Raw genomic sequence first — 17115 nt, forward strand, 5'->3', positions numbered from 1 at the left:
TGCTCTTCTGCAGCCCTCTGTTAATGAAAGAGGGAAGGAGCACATTGGCAAAAAATGTGCAAACCTAAGTATCAGGCTCAGCTCGTCCCCACCTTTTTACAGTAAGAGTTGAAAGTCAGTCCATGGCTCAGCCTGGGGCTATTGCAGAGCTCGTGATGTCTACCCAGGGGGAAAGCACCGCTGGAAACAGAGCCCTTCCCGTACCTTCTGGCTCCCGTCCTGTCAGATGCTGAACACTCCCAACCCCTCCTGAAGCCAAGACAGCTCAGGGGGAGAACTCAGCTGGCTTTTGCTAATAGTTGAAAGTATGCTGACTCCCCTCCAGAGTAACAAATCATACACTGGACTATACTCCTTTATCAGTGTATTAAAACATATTACTCCTGTAGTCATGCTCAATGCTAGGCTAAAATCAATTCAGTCATGCATAGTCCAGCTATATCGGGAGCAGTAGCAATACCAAACACTAAGGCTGTACAATGATAAGAGCAAGATGATTTATTATATGCTGAAGAAAAAAAAATAAAAGGAAAAAAAAATAATCATTTTCATCAACTATTCCCTCACGGGGGTCAGTACGATATAAAGAAAATAAGGACAAATGTACAAAACCAACCTGACAAGAAGGCTCTAGATGAAACACATTCAAAGCACTTGCAAATGATGTTGCTGGACAGATGCAGAAGGAAATTAAATCAAGTAATTCCTCCCCTGCAAAACACAGACTTAAAAACTGGTTTTATTTTTAAAAATCCACAGTCCTGCCTTTACCTGCAGATGCTTTGGGTAAAAAGATAAAGTTTTAACCGTGACACTGTTTTTTAAAAGGAGAGATTCCCAAAACTATTGTTTGACCACATTTATTTGAAAGTGGATTTTATTTTCACTTCCAACTTTACGCAGATGGCAAAGCAGCCAGCCCAGCTCAAAACAACAGGAGCTTAGCCACTAACTTCCAAGAAACTAGGTCCATACTTCTCCATTTTCCGTTAATCCTTTGGCAGCCATGGCATTTGTTTTTCCATAATCGGCAACAGATGTTCATCTCATCCAGAGCATCCTTGTATATATGGTTGTAAAATTTTTTTTAAAAAAAAACAAACCATACCACATACATGAGAAAACATCAGCAGTATGAAATTCCTGAAGGGTTTCAAGGCTTGCTCCTACTCAAGTCAATGTACTTCACACTATTTTAGCTGGAGCAGGACCAAATCCTTACGGAACCAGATACACATTCCTCAAAAAGCAAAACCTTAAGAGTGTTGTAAACCAAACTTAGGAGTAAAAGACAAGTTTCAGCAGTGTACCTCGCCCGGCCCTAGCCAACACAATACATTTAGCCAGGGTATATCATTTATTCCTGCCTTGGGCAAGATTCCCATCCGTTACAGTGAGAGCATTACTTAAGTAATGTAGCAAAAGGACATCATGCATTAGTAAGCTAAAATATGAATCTGTGCTCATGGCAGTAGCTTTCCCTTCTAATGCCCTATGATGGGCAGCTAGAAAAGGAAAGAAGACAAGAAGCTTTACAGAAAAAAAACCCCTGCATTACATTGATGACCATCCTAAGCAACTCCACAGAAGTTTTCAGGGTTCCTTTTGATGTACGTAAAGAAAGCCAAAGTCAAAAAAAGAGCAATGTTAGGCAAGATTATAACACATTTACTCATTAGTGCAGATTACAAAATAACAGCTAATGCTTCATACAAACAAAACAGTATCACTTCCATACTCCTCACAAATTCATGGATTCCATACTTTACTTCCTTGCCTTAAAAGAAATAGTTATGCAGTATGAACTTCTTATGTCTCTAAAAATACTATTCCAGGTTACCAAAGGAACCATTGGAGCTAAAAAACAAAAATTAGGAACGGACATTTAAAAGTGAGTTGCAAGGAAATCCCCATTTTGTTTGCCATGAAAAGAAACAAAGAAGATCCACTGGTTGGATTTGGGGTGTTTGGGTTTTTTTTTTGTTTGGGGTGGGTTTTGTTTGGGTTTTTTTTTTTTCATCAAGGGAAAGAAAACAATACATATGTGGGAGGGAAAACATTTTCACAAATATAATAAATACCTGTTCTGATCCAAAAGCAAAGTGCGATGTAGGGTTTTCTGTTTAAACAAAAACTACCTACAGAATAATGCCTTTAATATTAACAAATCAATTAGTGGTCAGCACAGTAAAATAAATACTAACACATTGATTTATATTTTGTTTCTAGCAGCAAAGGTCATTAACCTACTGGCCAATGTGACAGCTTCACAGAAGTCCTATTTCTTGGGTTTGGTACTTTGTTTAACATGAGAAAAAGATTCAGTGGGTCTGGAAAATGGTACTACAGCTGTACAGTATTCTCCCCAGCCCATCTATGCCAAACAGGGTTTGGCCAGGATGTGTTTCCAATATGTGTTTTGAACACTGATTTAGGGAACAGCTTTCACAGAAATTAAAATCAGGATCCACCCAGTTTCTCATGCTGACAAGTATGAGTTTGGATTGGCCTGAACCCTAATTACATTAATGAGGTGGGATGTTTTCTCTTTGCAGTCAACAATTTTCTATGCTGGAGGGACAGTGGGAAGATCACAAACCGTTAAGCAATGCTGAAGAGGGAGAAGCAAGCTTTGGTCACTGGTAGGGATGGCCACAACAGAGCACTGGGGCAAAGCAAGTCTCAGCTGCTTCTCCCAGCAAGAAATATCTTTCCTCCCTTGTAGGAAACCTGTCCTACTCCTGTCACTTGAGTCCCACTGTCTCCGTTATACCTGCCATATAACCCACCACTTCGAAATTCTCAGGGTGGTGACACTCACTTGCACTCCCTTGAACAAAACAAAGCAGCTACAGGCCTCTCTGCTCAGGACCATTCCTCAAAACCAGTCTCAGGCTTGTGCAGAGAGGAGCCTGCAGGAACAGCCCCCTGCATCTCCCTCACACACCCTCCGGAACGCACTAGCGAGCTGTGGCATGTCTGCACCAGCTGTAACACCGAGGTAACAGCACAGAGCAAACGGAGTTCTGACACCTCCAGCAGTCACTGGAAATGCCAGATGAGGAGCAGATCACCGTGCTGGGAGCAGGAGCAGCAACCAAAGCAAAGTGGTGAACAGCTGATTTTTGGGACACGTGAGAGCAGACAAAAATGCCTTCTCGGCCCTAACAATAAGCTGGACAACACCAGTACCTACAGCTCCTCCAGCTCATATTTTACAAAGTGTTGGTTTTCAGCTACTAATTGCAGCCTGTAGGAAATGCCACAAATGAATTTACAGCAAGAGAGATGTTTAACCATAAATGCAAGGATCGCTCTGGCAAAATGCATAGCAGCAAGGCTCATCCAGCTCCCTTTGTCCCTACACAGTGGTGTTAGACTAGCAAAACAAAAGACAGAACATTAAGAGAAAACCAGAGCCCTTCTTTGACTGCAAAAGACCGGGGAAAAGGCTGACGAGAGACATTTGCAAGGGGAATGTTCTTCAAGGCCACACAGAGGGTGAGCCAGGGGCAGGAAAGCACAGAAGAAACAGACTTACAGGCTGTCAGCACTGCTTAGTTAGTGCTTTGCAACCTGGGCACCTGTCCTCCTACCTTCCAGTGTGCTCCAGTAGGCAAACCCTATTTAATTGGGCTTTGCAGAAAGGAGAGGGGGAATCCCGTTCAAGAGGATAGCCATTGCTCTGCCTGTACCTGCAGGGCAAGGATCAGCATGGAAGGACGGAGGGGGTTGCTTTCAACTACTGTGCAAGAGCTCACATTACCTGGATTCAGGTAGGCTGTGTTAAGTTTGCACAGCTACCTGATGCCCAGGTAGCTGAAGATAACAATACTCGATTTCTGAGGAGCAGCCAAGTGCAACAAACCTTTTCGAGGTGGACTAGAAAGATGAATGAAAGCTATCTGGATTTGTTAGTTTACTCATTTTTGGTTTTTTAAGGCAAGCAGAAAGTCCTTCTGGAATGCAAGAGGCAGGACAAGAATGGCAAAAAAGGGGGTGGGGGAGCTACCATCAACATTATGCACTAGGTAAAATTTATCCCTGGTAAAATGCTAGTGAAACCAGCAGAGCTGCATCTAACTCAACCTACTGCCTAACAAGGAGTGAGAGACAAGCCATGATGCTTCCTTTACCCCCTCTCTGCACCTCCACTGAAGTCAACGAAGCTACGCCAGCATACAGCTGTAGCAGCGCAGTGGTGCATCAGCTCCAGCGGAGGTTACCTACATGCTGCACTTGCCACTGGAGCCAAGGCTTGAGAAACACTGTAAATTGGATTCCAAACACAGCTCCTCACGTCTACCCAAATGAGCTGAAAAATAAATGCCAGCCCTACTTCTGCTCTTTATCTTCTTTCTACTTTTGCTAAGGAAAACCAAAACAGACACACGCCCTTTGGGTTTGTCTGCATTTACAGAGTTGCTTAACAAGTTTCATGAATACTTCTGCCTGGCCAAAAAGCTGTTACTCAAACAATCACCACCCCTGACATTTACATCCTACCTAACTTTGGATTTTTGATGGTCCCTAAAACAGTGAAGTTCACATCAAGAAATGGAATTAAAACCCATTCTGAGATGGGAAAAGAAAGCAAGGGGGGAGGGAATTCATCCAATATTGTTTGCTCTAGCCCAAAGGAGCATTTCACCTCTCCTCTATAACCCGCTGGGTTTTGTCCAGGGAATGGCAATGGAAGCAGGACATACCGGTATCTGCTCCCCAAGGTCCAGGCATCCCTGCTTTCCCAGAGCAAGGGAGCTGCTGGCCAGAGACCAACAGTATGCAAAGAATTTACATTTGATAGCTCCTTCCAACATATTCTCAACCCTACCAAGTCTAAGGCAGAATCAGAGCAGAGCACATCTCATCTGAGCAGGTTTGCTTTCCAATTCACTTCATTAAGCCACTGAGTCTCCCAAAGACTCTCTTCAGGGAGATGAGCTGCACCCATGGTGCATCAAGGTGCCCAGCCAACAACCCTGAGAATCTTTTATCATTGTTAACTGGTAGAAGAGAGTATTTCTGGATGTGGCTAAGCAACTGATATCCAATGCCAGATCTTCAGAATGAAATCTGCATCACAGAGGAAGCGGTAAGAAGCATGACCCTCCAAGGAGGGGAGGTATGCACAGCCTTTCTACAGGGATGTGGAAAGAACTTACTCTGGGCTGCAATGGGGGCCAAAGCAGCAATTTGTGGACAAGTACACCACCTAATTCACACATTCACAGGCCCCATTCCCTCCTTTACAAGCTGCCCAGAGATTCAGTCTGCTGTAAGGAGGCATTCTGGAGCACTGCTCTATGGTGTGCAAAGATGGGAGCGAGCTTTGCACATGGTCCACCCGCGTGGTAGAACCACAGAAGTTCCCAGCACTTCTTGGGCTTTGCATATTCATGCAGAAGGCTGGGGAGAAGACATAAAGCCCTCCCCACCACTCAATACAATGAAGAGCCTTAGATAATTAGCAAACAAACATCAAAAACACTTCATGTCCTGCACAGCGTCATCCTGCCAACTATGACAGAAAAAAAATCTAACCATACCATTAAGTTTGCAGGTGTTACATGTATAGCTCGAGAGCATACTCCTATCAAACGGAGCACAAAGCAGGGCATGTGGCAAACAGCAGGCGAGAGACAAGCTGCTCTATTTGCAAACTACTACCAAGGGTGGTGCATCATTGTACATAGCCTAGGTTCTCCATCTCGTTCCTATACCGCTGTTCGGACACCTTGCTTTTATGCTGTTTGCTTTCTAAGTGTTGTCTGAACTCCATCTCCTCGCTGGCCCCGGCATTGCACATGGAGCAGTAGAACTGGCCGCTGGGGGTGACGCACATGGCCAGATCCCGAGGGATCCTCTGGCGTGAGCGGGGATTGAAGTAGGGACCTGAGGAGACAACAGAAAAACCTGTTTTATCCATAAGAAAGAAAAGTTGAGGTAGCTCAGTGACAACTTCTAAGTCGAACAAACGTTTAAAAAGAAGCCAAAGATTAACTCCTTTAACTGATTAGAGTCTGAAGCTTATTTTCCCACATGACTTTGCCACCAAGATCCAGATTTGCAGGGTTGTAGCACATAGAGGAGCGGTACTTGCTGGTATTTTCTAAAGCAGCAGTGTGTGCTTAGTGCCCAGTCATAATAAGAATCAATATGGCTTTGAAAATTAGGAGTCTAATCATTTAAGTGATGAGTCTTTTTTTTTTCTTAACCTTCCGATTCCAGAATTAGCGTAGTCCTTTGACTAGAATAACCTGCCTCTGTTTAAAATTATCACAAAATGACACTTCATAGAACGTTAAAAGGTTTGTCTTTTCCACATGACAGTGGTTAGAATGATATGATTCAAGCAAGCTTCACTAGCAATCAGGGTTTCAGCTAATATGTGCTCATAACAACTTAAAATGAAAAAGAGAAACTGATGCTGGGCTGCACACTCTAAAAACACCCTTTGAATCACAGTAAAGAGGCTAAGTCCTTCCTCTAACACCTGAGGAAGGACTCAGCTCTAGGAACAGATGGTCTTAGAGGGAGGCTAACATGTTCTCTCATTCTGGTCATGGGAGCACAAGTACAGGTTGATGTGCTACAGTAGGAGTCAAAGCACCTGACCGCTTGCCAAGAAAATAAAGCAGGAAAATTGTCACCACTTAGAGCAGCCTTAGAGACAGGCAGATGGTAAATTAAGTTACAAACTGAGAAACCAAACTAACAAGCAGGCTGGCAAAACAAAACAACTTTAGCAGCTGGGAAAAAAACATGCAGACATGAAGGATCAGCAGAGCTAGGACCAGATTCTCTCACAACCTGTCTCTGCCAAAACAGACCTCAGAAACAGAAGAAAAACAAGTCTGTTTATTATTCATTATTATTCCAACTGTAGAACAGAGGGAAGCTCCCAGTTACCTGTGTTATTTTGAACTGTATACACATTTCTTCTGTTCTGCATCATTTTATATTCATTCCCTTCTTTCCTTGCCCTCCGTTTGCCTAGTTCTGATGCATCCCTGAAGATTAAACAAATATGAACAGCTGCAATTCAGAGTTTTCTCAGAAAAAGACTGCCAGAGACACTGCCACATGCTTTCAGCCTGAGCACGAAGTTGAACAATACCTACGAGAATGAGTTATTCTGTGCTTCTGCAAGACGCAGCCGTTTGGCATGATTTTTCCCTTGGTAGTGAGCCTGCGCCACAGCCGGAGAACTAAACGAGGCGTCACAAAGCTTGCAGTAATCATTCTCTGTGGCCAAGATCACTCGGCCTCCTGGTTTACTGGATCCCATCTAGCAGCAAAGGGAGAGATGGCATGTGAAACACAACAAGGTTAAACTGTTGAAATATTTGCATCACAGGGACTGAGACCAGTGTCATCTTCATCAGGCAACAAGAGAGCTGGAATTAGAGCATATGGATGAGGACACTCTCAAGTGCTCCCCCAACTATTCTTACAAGAACATCATTTTCCCTGCCTCAGCCTCCAGGAGAGCCTGCAACTTCCTTGAAATCTAGGCAAACCCCTGGCCTCAGGTGGAGAGAAAAGCGAGCTGAACAAACACCCTGTACCTCCACAATAGCTACAGGGGCTTGTTTACTTCACAGCAATGACTTAACTCCTCTACTCCTGACTGCTGGGAGCTGATGAACAGTGACTTTCACACTGAGGAAGACCCACTGAAAGGTAAAGGTATTCCTCTCTCCTATTTACAGTGTATCTAATCTCTCCACAGTACCCTGTCTCTACACAGCTCCCTGACCACACTAAGAGACAAAAAAATCCACCACAGCAGAGCTGCCAAACCGCTGATCCTTACCTTTCAGATAGAGGGACACCTGGATGAAGCCTTCAGAGGAAGGACCTGGCCTCACATGCGTAGCTCCTGCCATTCAAAGGACACCTTGCCTGTCCAGTCAGACCGCACACCAATGGGGACAGCAACCGTGTCTCCTCAGTGTATGTCATCCCGAGAAAAGTGCTTTCTAAACAGTGCAGCAGCAGCGACTCAAACAGCCATGTCACTGCGGCACTTGCCAAGCCCTATTTCTTTCACGTCTCCTTTGATACTGTTCAAGCTTACAGACACACGCACCCAGTTCTGACTTCTCCATTACAACATGAATCCTCACACGGCCCCAGAGTCGTCTTTTTATTGCTGTGGACTGTTTTCTCCATTAAAAGAAAAAAAGCATCAGATACCCTAGCAGGTACAGCACCCACGTCCCACTACCTTAGGACCAGACCCCCACACCCTCTCAATTCAGTTCCGTGAGCCGCAAAGTCATTTTACATTGGACTGAGTCTCCCTCTGGCGGCTCCGACAGCATGTATAACAGTCTGCCACTTATACGAATGCTCATTGCTTTTGTACAGACAACAGAGGCTTATGCTTTTGGAAACGACAGGCACAGATTCAATGCCTGCAGCCCAGCTGTGGTTCCCTGCACAGTCACATGCAAAAGCCAGGTTAGCTGTTAAGTCCTGTGACAATCAGAAGTGATGAATTCTAGACGGAGAAAGCAAGACTCATCTCTTTTTTCTCTAATGTGCCTGAGACAGAATTGATCTGGATCACTGAGGGAACCATCCATTCACCCTACACACAGGAACCAGCACTGCAAAAGGAGCAACAAAAGAGGAATTAGATAACAGCCCTCGGCAATGGGTGTGGGAGCACCTAAGCTCTTTTTCCACGCAGGTTTCCCCTCACACAATGGAGGGATGATTGTGCTGAGCGGATGCCGCACCCTCGTGTCCAAATCAAGCTCCAACAACGCTGTTTTATACCTGCCCTTAAACAACCATAATCATCAGCACATCAGACTTACCTAGGAATCAAAGTATTTGCCATGCAGAAATAGAACATTTCAAGTCCAATATTCTGCTGCCCGGGCAGATCAATATCTGCATCTTCAAAGGAAAGCAAACAGCTCTCAACAGGCCATTTCCACCATCCTGTGCCATCACAGGGAAAATTCTTTCCCAATTCCTGCAGTAATCCTCAAAGTGTGAGATCTCGTTATCCTTCCTGGGGGTTACGTGACAAGTAAGCAGCATGATCTCAGTCACCTTCCCGTGCCTTACCTGAGCTGGAAGGGAGACAACCTGAGGTGGGGCAGGCTCAACCGAATTACTCATTCTGGCAGGTGCCGGACAGCTATTGGCAGCATAGTAGTTTCGGAGTTTCTTACTGTGGTTTTTACCCTGGAAAGAGAACCCAGATTAATGACTGTCCTAATAATAGTATCTTATACTAAAAGAAAAAGGATCCAGAGACCGAAACAAGAAAGTGGCCATGAAGGTAGCGACTCAGGTAAAGAAGCTGTCACTCAGAAAATAACAGCTCTGAACTTGAGAGATGCTGGCACCCCACCTTCTCTCTCTAAAATGCTCATCACCTAGCATGGCTGGGCCTCATTTTCAACTAATTTTCTCAAACCAACAAGTTTACAATTAGTTCCGCAACCTGTCTCCATTTCACTTAAAACCAGTATTTTGTATTTTAGACATGAAACATAAACCACTTTGTGTAGTTTTTTTATAAGCCTGAACACACACACTCCTTCATGAGACAGCAAGCATGAGTTAAAACGAGACTGAATGTAAAAAAAACCTGCTTCATTTTTTTTTTCGCTTGGGAAACATACACTATAGCTCTTTTTGGTGCTTGGAAAACCTGACAGAGCTACATGACAGTATGTATATGCATTGTGGATATATAGTAAGGCATACACATAAATGCAAGTTATGTACTACAGTTCTGTCCCCTCCTGGCAGAAATCAGACATTAAAACTAACACTAATTCAACCTACGCTTTCACTGACAGGCTACCACTTTTTCAGGGCCAACAGCAAATCTGAGATTTGGGCATGGTGTCCTGAGGATATTGACAACTACCCTTTTGGATTCACTGGTGGAGAATGTCACCATCTCCACATCTCACACAAATATAGCACTAGGCAGAGAGAGCGCTAGTAAAATGGGTTAACGTCAGATGCTGACATATTCGATCTCTCAGCAAAGCAGCATATGGCGATAGCCCCTAACCTATTTCAGACAAGTCAACCAGATCAGGTTGAAAAAAATTAATCTGCTCTAAACTGACCCAGCTGATGAGAGCGTTGGCATAAATGGCCCCACCAGGTCAGTGGTATGCCTAACCTCAGAATGGAGACAGTGATAGAGACAGTGATAAGCACGTGGCAGCAGCCCCCTTTCCTAATGGCACAGCTGGATCCAGCAGAACACATCTGTCTGGGCCTTACAAAATCCTGTCTGTGAGAAATCACAAGTGTCTGCTTTTTCAAGCAAGGTGAAGATACCTCTACAGAGCAGTTTCAGCCCATTAGATGGTGCAGAGGTAGCTCCAGATGAGCCAAATCAAACATTGCTGCTGGTGTGCAGCCACCTCAGAAGAACACTCAAAACCCCCTTGAGAAGCTAAGTTAGTTGTCGTGTATTAGGCCACACTTCACTCTGTGCTACTGCAGCAACACAACGCGCCGGCACAGGTACGCCTGCACAAGCTGCAGATGCAGCAGCCCTGAAAGCTGTGCCTCCTGCTACTCTCCTTACCTGATAATGAGCCTGGGCTTGTTGTGCTGAATTCAGAGTGACATTGCAAAGCTTACAGCACAGAGGCTTACATAGTTCCTCCAGCATAGGGTCCTGCTCCACCTCCTTTGCAAGCTCTTCTTCTTGTGTGTGATGAAAGGAAGGCCCCAGTCCAAGAGATTTTGGTGGGGACAGTGGTGAGCTGGCTCTTGGCCTTGTAGCCACTGACATAGGAAGAGATGAAGGCTTCTCAGGATGAGGAGGAAGTCCTGCTTGCTGTAGAAGAATCATTGGCCAGGTGGTCTGTAGGCATACTACTTCTGAAGGATGAGGAGTCGTCTTCAGACCTAGACCAGAGAGACACAAATGCTGAAATAAGCAGCGCTAACAGGAACACGGACAATCCAGGGGACAGCTCTGTAACTTCACTGCCTATACTTCATGCCCTTTCACAATGCCAAGTGGGATAAAGTCAGTTTCTAACACTTTAGTCCACAGGAACAGCAGCATCCTGGACATCCAGGGCCAGATCAAAAGACACGCGTATAAGAAGTGGTTTGAAGTCCAAAATGTAGTTGGTTCCTACCCCACGGCACCCTCCTGGACAGGTGAAGATTCCTAACCACCCACAGTTCCTGGCCAACAGCACGCACGCCCTGCTGCTCCACACCCGCGAGAAGGTGTGCCATACAACATGCACAGCACATACAGCTGTGTTAATGGGAATGGGAGGGATACAACCGTTAGCCACAGCCTCTTTTGGCCGCCTAAAGACAAGCTCACACTCCAAGACCTAAACAAATATTACAATATATTACTGCCACTGATGACTTAAAAAGAACCCAAATATTTCAAAGCAGAATTATTCTATGCAGGTAGATATAAAATACACACACACCTTCCCCCCTCAAATACTCACAAAGACCTTCCTGAGGAAAGGTATTCTACAGTTAACTTTTCTCACATAAGTCAACAAAAGCAGAAGAGTGGGAATCAACCTGAGCATCCCTTGTAGTACACAGTCAGCTCCCAAGGGCTCTCCTCCATGGTCTTGCTGAGTGACCTTGAGCTATTTCTTGTGTTTCCTTTACTAACTACAACCGATGCAACATTTAAAGCTATATCTTCTTCTTCTGCAAAATGGAGTGCTTATCCCATATTAGCCTTTATTCAATTATTTCTCATTTAATTCAAGTTCTTAGAACTAACCCTATGCTTCAAACACGGGGTTCTGAGAGGCTTATTTAATTAAACTTTATAAATCACATCTAAAGCCTGGATGAGCATTCCTAGAATAATGCAGAGCAGTGATATTATGAATCAAGGCACAGCTACTTTCATTAATGTCTTATTAGCTTCTTATCATAACAAATCCTGTTCACTGCTACACTGGGATCGACAGAAGCATTATCTCGGCCTTTGCAGATCACTTCCAGCTAGGGCTGCATTGGTAGCACCATGTTTATGCCATGGGCTTTGTTTGTTTAAGCAAATAGTGAGGCACATCTACATTTTAAAATAGCACTTCTGGTGAATTAAGTGGCATTTTCTTTACCTTTCGTTAGGAACTTTGTTCCCAGGCTGCTTTTGAAAATAGAATTTGACTTCAAAGGCATTTAGGAACCTGCAGAAGCAGATAGCATTTATCTGGGATAACTTCTGGGATTTTCAATCTGCTAAAATTAGCAGGAGATAAATACCTTGCTACATTGAAGCTAGGGAAAATCCCAGTTGACACCTGCATTTTTAGGTACTGTATTACCTTTGGAAGTCTGGACCCAGTGAGTCTATATTCTACTAGGGAAAATAAAATATAATTTTAAAAAAAAAGGAAAATGAAAAAACCAGAAAATCAGTGGGCCTAAAGCACTCAAGAGACAAAAGCATTTCTGAGATGTTTACCTCTAAAATCAGACTTCCAAATAATACAAGATTGGAGGCAGTTCAGTTATTACTAATAACTAAAGGTAAGGGAAAAAAGAAAAAGGAAAAAAGTGCATTCATTGCCTTGGGGACACACTTTTAAGACAGTAATAGAGCAACCAGGAGTTTTTATGTTTTACATAGCCATTCACCATCACGGCTCTGTGAGTTCCAGGAGAACTATACCTAACACGATGTCATCATAAAACCAAAATCAAAACCCATATCCTGAAAACTAACCAAAACAAGATCAAATGGAATCCACCACAAAGACAGAAGAACCACCACCGGAGCGGCGTGGTGCAAATCATCCATGAGCAGCATAAGTTCTGTAGCGTTACCTAACTTCTCTCCAACCTTCAGCATACATGTTCCTGTTTAAACAGAACTTCAGAACAAGATTTTTGCTATCTTTAGTCTCTTCAGCTAGCACTCTGTAGAAAGTCTAACTAATTTCAGTGGGGCTACAAGAAGTAGCAACAAGCAACAAGTTCACATTCATGATGGTTAAATATATCATCATGCAGGCCTATCGAGGCTGTTTAGATCAACTATGCAAGCAGGTAAGCATGCCATCCAATTTCAGAGTTTTAATACACCACCGTAATGGGCCTCTTACCTTAAAATGGGAGCAAATTACAGCTACATACTTCATAGAGCGAAATAAAGAGATCTACAGTAAAGGGCAATCAGGATCCATCTGCTTAATTTTGCATGAGTGTTTGTTGCATCAAGTCTTCCACAGGCATCTGTCACATACAGGATTTGTCATATATAAGAGGACACAGTGCTTACAGGATCTGCATCCACAGGGGAAAAAGTATAATGTAATATTCTTGGAAAATCTTTAACTGTAAGGTCATTTACTGCTTCTGAAAGTATGCAGTATTCTGAAAATAAAATTAAGGCTGCATGGGCAATTTTAGAAGTAGAACTTCTTGACTTGGCATATACAGCTCTGTTTTTCTTCTAATGGTGATCTTTCATCACTGAAAGTGCTCAAATTACATTGATTTCTTTCTTACAGGTATTATTTAAAAGAAAAAAAACCCCTCAAATTCAGCTTATTTACATGCCCCTGTAACCCTCCACTGCTGGTCATTACAGATACCCTGTCCAGGAGAAGGTAGCAGGACATCTTTGACCCCTCCTTTCCTTTCACATGAGAAGCTGCAAAATCTTTACACTACAAAACAGCAAAGGAACAAGGAACCTCTATCTTCAAGGGCTCGTGCACATAGTGGTACATCCCGGGGCAGGGTAAGGACCTGCAGCTCTCCAGGGTGATCTGAGGAGACATTCTGCCTCCAGCCAGCACCTCTCAGATCTCAGCCATGGGCTAGGAGGTACTTCTCCGTGCCCACTGTCCTCGGGTGGATGCAGGAGACACAGACGCACAGCTCTTCTCCCGGCTTTCAGGTTGGGGCATCCCAAGGGCAGCTCTGATGGAGGAGACCCAACCTCTGTGCCCCTAGTACCACAGGCAGGCAGGACCCGGGCGCTGCTGGTGGCACAGGTAACGGGGAGCAACCTCCCCAGCTGTCAACAGCACAGTTCTGGGAAAGGAACTGGTATGGCCTTAAACCTGAGTACTATCTGATGGGGAAGCACACACAGAGTGTGACCTTCCTCGGCTGTAAGTGCAAGCCACAGTGAGGGATCTACATGCCGTGTGTTCCCACCAGAATTTTTAAATGCAGTTGAGGCAGCTAATAACAGCGATAGAAATCTAAACAAATGATGACCAAGTTGTGGGTTTGGTTTTTTTTTTTTCCCCAGACAGGAAACATTTCTTCTCAGGTCTACCTGTATCACGTATCATACACAATTCTACCTTAAGGTGCAGGGCCTGCTAATTACTGATGAGGATAAATATTTGGAAACGCAGCAACAGAGGGCATTTATCACCTTTCACATCCACGGGGTATCGGAAACGACAGCGTGCATCCTGACGTCCTAGCTGACGTTTCTGCAAAGTTGCGTGCCCTGCAGTCTTGGTGATGGAGTCTAAGACAAAAAAAAAAAATAATAAAGCCCTGCTATGTACCTCACTGGAATAACTGCGACCTGAGCAAGAATCCGAGGCAGCAGCACAGGGGTTTGGAAGCGCAGATATAAAACCTGCAGGAAGGAAGGGCAGCCGCAGCCATCCGCATCGTCGGAGCGGCCGAAGCACCCCCGAACACGGCAGAAACATTGCGAGTCCCTCCTCCCCACGCCCAACCGTACCGATGGGGAAAGCCGGGCCCCCATCCCCGGTAACAACCCGGCGCCCCCATCCCACCGGGGCCGGGCGGCCTCCCCACGGCGCACCCCCGCAGCACCTACCGCGGCGGCCCCGGTCCCCCGCCGCCTGTCCACGGCACGGCACGGCACGGCACGGCACGGCCGGTGGCCTGAGGCCACGGGAGAGCCGGGAGCGGCGGGAAAGGCCGGGAAGGGGACCGGGACCGGCTGCAGGAAGTGACCGCAGCGGGGCGGGGCGGGGCGGGGCGGAGGCACCGGGCCCCGCCCCTCGCTCCCCGGTGGGTTTTACCCCTTGGTTTTCCCATCCAGCCTCAGCTGCTCGCTGGCTCCTCAACTCTCGGCTGCCTCCGTAGTAACCCCTCAGAAACACGCTTTTTGCCATTTACAGGCTAAAATGCGGTTGAAAAATCGCTCCAAATACCCAACTGCTCAGTAAGATCCTGAGTGGGGGTTTTGCACAAGGTAATTTAATTTTTTTTTCTCTGGTTTTGACAGCAGAAATTGCAGTTAACCTGGAATTGCATACATAAACACTTGCAGCTTACTTATGCTATCCATAGCCAGAGCAGGTTAACTTCCCCTCAAGCCAAGGACAGCAGCGCAGGCCTCACCGTTATGGTCGGGCCACCCTGTTTCAAAGCACATATTATATAGTTTCCATTGATTTTTCTCCTGTTTCATTGGAACTGAAAAGCGCTGGGAAGTCACTACAAGCTGAAACCATCAATCACCAAGACTGTACGGTAGCGATTGGCCAGCCCGCCTGGGAATCCATCGGGCAGCCCCACTCGTTGTTACTATTTTTTGTGAGATCTTAAAAAAAAAATCCCATTTATCAGAGGCCTCGCTACAGGTCGGAATCACAAACCGTGGTGCTCTGCAGCGCACGGGCAGGTGTGCTCACGGGAACCGCTGCAGCTCAGCCTGGCCACGGCAGCGATTCGGGTCCCATGCTGAGCCCTGGGGCAGCCTTTCGAGAATTCACTGACGCCCTCACTGCCTTCACACCTGGCTCCAAAACTCGCTTATGCCGTTTCCCCTGCTGAGAGGATAAACATCCCATGAAAAACAGAGCGATTAACCAAGACGCCTGGCTGATTAATCACCTGGGTTATTCCCGTCGCCTCCTTCCTGCCAACACTTGTCGCATCTTGTTGGCTCTCACTCGGCTGAACCAGCCCAGCGCTCCCATTTCGGAGCCCGGAGACCCAAACCACCATTTCTGCACGTTTTAAATGTTCTCTCTCCGCTCTCTGATCTGTAAGGGTGTCTGCTTGCCAGGCCGTTCCCATTTAACGCAACGCCAGTCACAGACATTGACTTGATCCCAGTGGTGGCTCAGATTTTAAACAAAGCTTTGGGTGTTGCCAGTGACCCAAAGGGGGAGAGGGATGAGAGCACACTGGAGGCAATCAACCCCATTCTCTGGCGTGTGGCATGTGAAATTAATGAGTTTACGATAACAAGCGGGACTGAGGCCGGGCCGGGCCCCCGCCGCCGCACCCAGCTCACCCGGGGTAGGACCGGCACGTTATTCTGCTGAAAACTCTCTCCGCCTCAGGCCGCCTCCAGGCCCCTGGTGCCCTTGTTTTGCCAAAAAGTGGGTTCATTTGCCCAGTGTGCAAAACACCAAACTCCACACGGAGCAGAGGTATTTTATTAATTTCCCTTTTACACACGGCTGGGTGCTCAGTGGTAACTCTCCAACGCTAGCACGCCGCACTGAGAAACTACGAGGTATTTATACAGCTCAGTGTGTCAGTCACAGGAAATATTTATACCCCTCAGCTAACTATTTAGTTTCTCACTTTTTCTTTGGGGTACAGCTCCCTTTAAATTCACCACACATGCTCAGAGAGCAAGGGGCTTGAGTGGGGAGTTTTCTGGCCTATGGGCGTGATTTTCAGTATTATAATGAGGAAAGTTCACCTAAAGGACACTTAGTTTTAGATCTTATCAACATCCCAATTAGTTTTCCTCCTTACTATGTACTTTATCACCCAGCTTTCGGTGTCCTGAGGCGGGATGTTCCCTTCCATCAGACTCTCAGCTTTTTTTCAAGGATACAGCCGCAGAACAAGCGCTTCCCTGCCTCTCAGCTGCCTTCTCTGGCCGCCACGTTCTGTTTTGCCCGGCTCACACGGGTCACTGTTATTGCTTAGCAGAAATTTTCCCATTTTCTTCGGGATTATCATCCTGGCCATGCGGTACCGGCCGCTCCGGCCCCGCCGCCGCGCTGGGTGGCAGTAGCACACCGGGGCGGCGGCCCTGAGAGAGCGGCGGCGGCCCTGAGGGGGGACGGGCTCCGCCGGGGGGGGACGAGCGGCCCTGAGGGGGACCGGGCGGCGCCGGTGGGGGAGCGGGAGCCCCGAGGGGGCAGCGGCCGC

The 17115-nt window shown here is 46.0% G+C and overlaps 1 protein-coding gene across 4 annotated transcripts; it reads right to left on the bottom strand.

The window, feature by feature from the left end:
* Nucleotides 1-483: 483 nt before the first annotated feature.
* Nucleotides 484-17082, bottom strand: ZMAT3 (zinc finger matrin-type 3). Of its 4 annotated transcripts, XM_064458044.1 has the most exons (8): nucleotides 16714-17082; nucleotides 14390-14488; nucleotides 13101-13281; nucleotides 10580-10905; nucleotides 9088-9207; nucleotides 7125-7291; nucleotides 6913-7013; nucleotides 484-5895 (listed from the first exon to the last, which is right to left on the bottom strand). In XM_064458044.1, exons 4-8 carry the CDS (start codon nucleotides 10847-10849, stop codon nucleotides 5684-5686), a joined length of 870 nt encoding a protein of 289 aa, XP_064314114.1. In that variant the 5' UTR covers nucleotides 10850-10905; nucleotides 13101-13281; nucleotides 14390-14488; nucleotides 16714-17082; the 3' UTR covers nucleotides 484-5683. The 4 variants fall into 4 exon arrangements, with proteins under 4 accessions (XP_064314114.1, XP_064314113.1, XP_064314111.1 ...); XM_064458043.1 differs by lacking the exon at nucleotides 13101-13281 and having other exon boundaries at nucleotides 16714-17081; XM_064458041.1 differs by lacking the exons at nucleotides 13101-13281; nucleotides 16714-17082 and adding an exon at nucleotides 14810-15003.
* Between the last annotated feature and the right edge of the window lie 33 nt (nucleotides 17083-17115).

This window comes from Phalacrocorax carbo, chromosome 7 (genome assembly GCF_963921805.1).
Source record: "Phalacrocorax carbo chromosome 7, bPhaCar2.1, whole genome shotgun sequence".
NCBI classification, from domain to species: Eukaryota; Metazoa; Chordata; class Aves; order Suliformes; family Phalacrocoracidae; genus Phalacrocorax; species Phalacrocorax carbo.

Coding starts and splice junctions, on each gene's coding strand:
- ZMAT3 (XM_064458044.1), bottom strand. CDS start 10,849: ATGATTCTTCTACAGCAAGCAGGACTTCCTCCTCATCCTGAGAAGCCT. Junction 9,208..10,579: donor AAGCCCAGGCTCATTATCAG/GTAAGGAGAGTA, acceptor TTCTCTTTCCAG/GGTAAAAACCACAGTAAGAA. Junction 7,014..7,124: donor GCACAGAATAACTCATTCTC/GTAGGTATTGTT, acceptor TTTAATCTTCAG/GGATGCATCAGAACTAGGCA.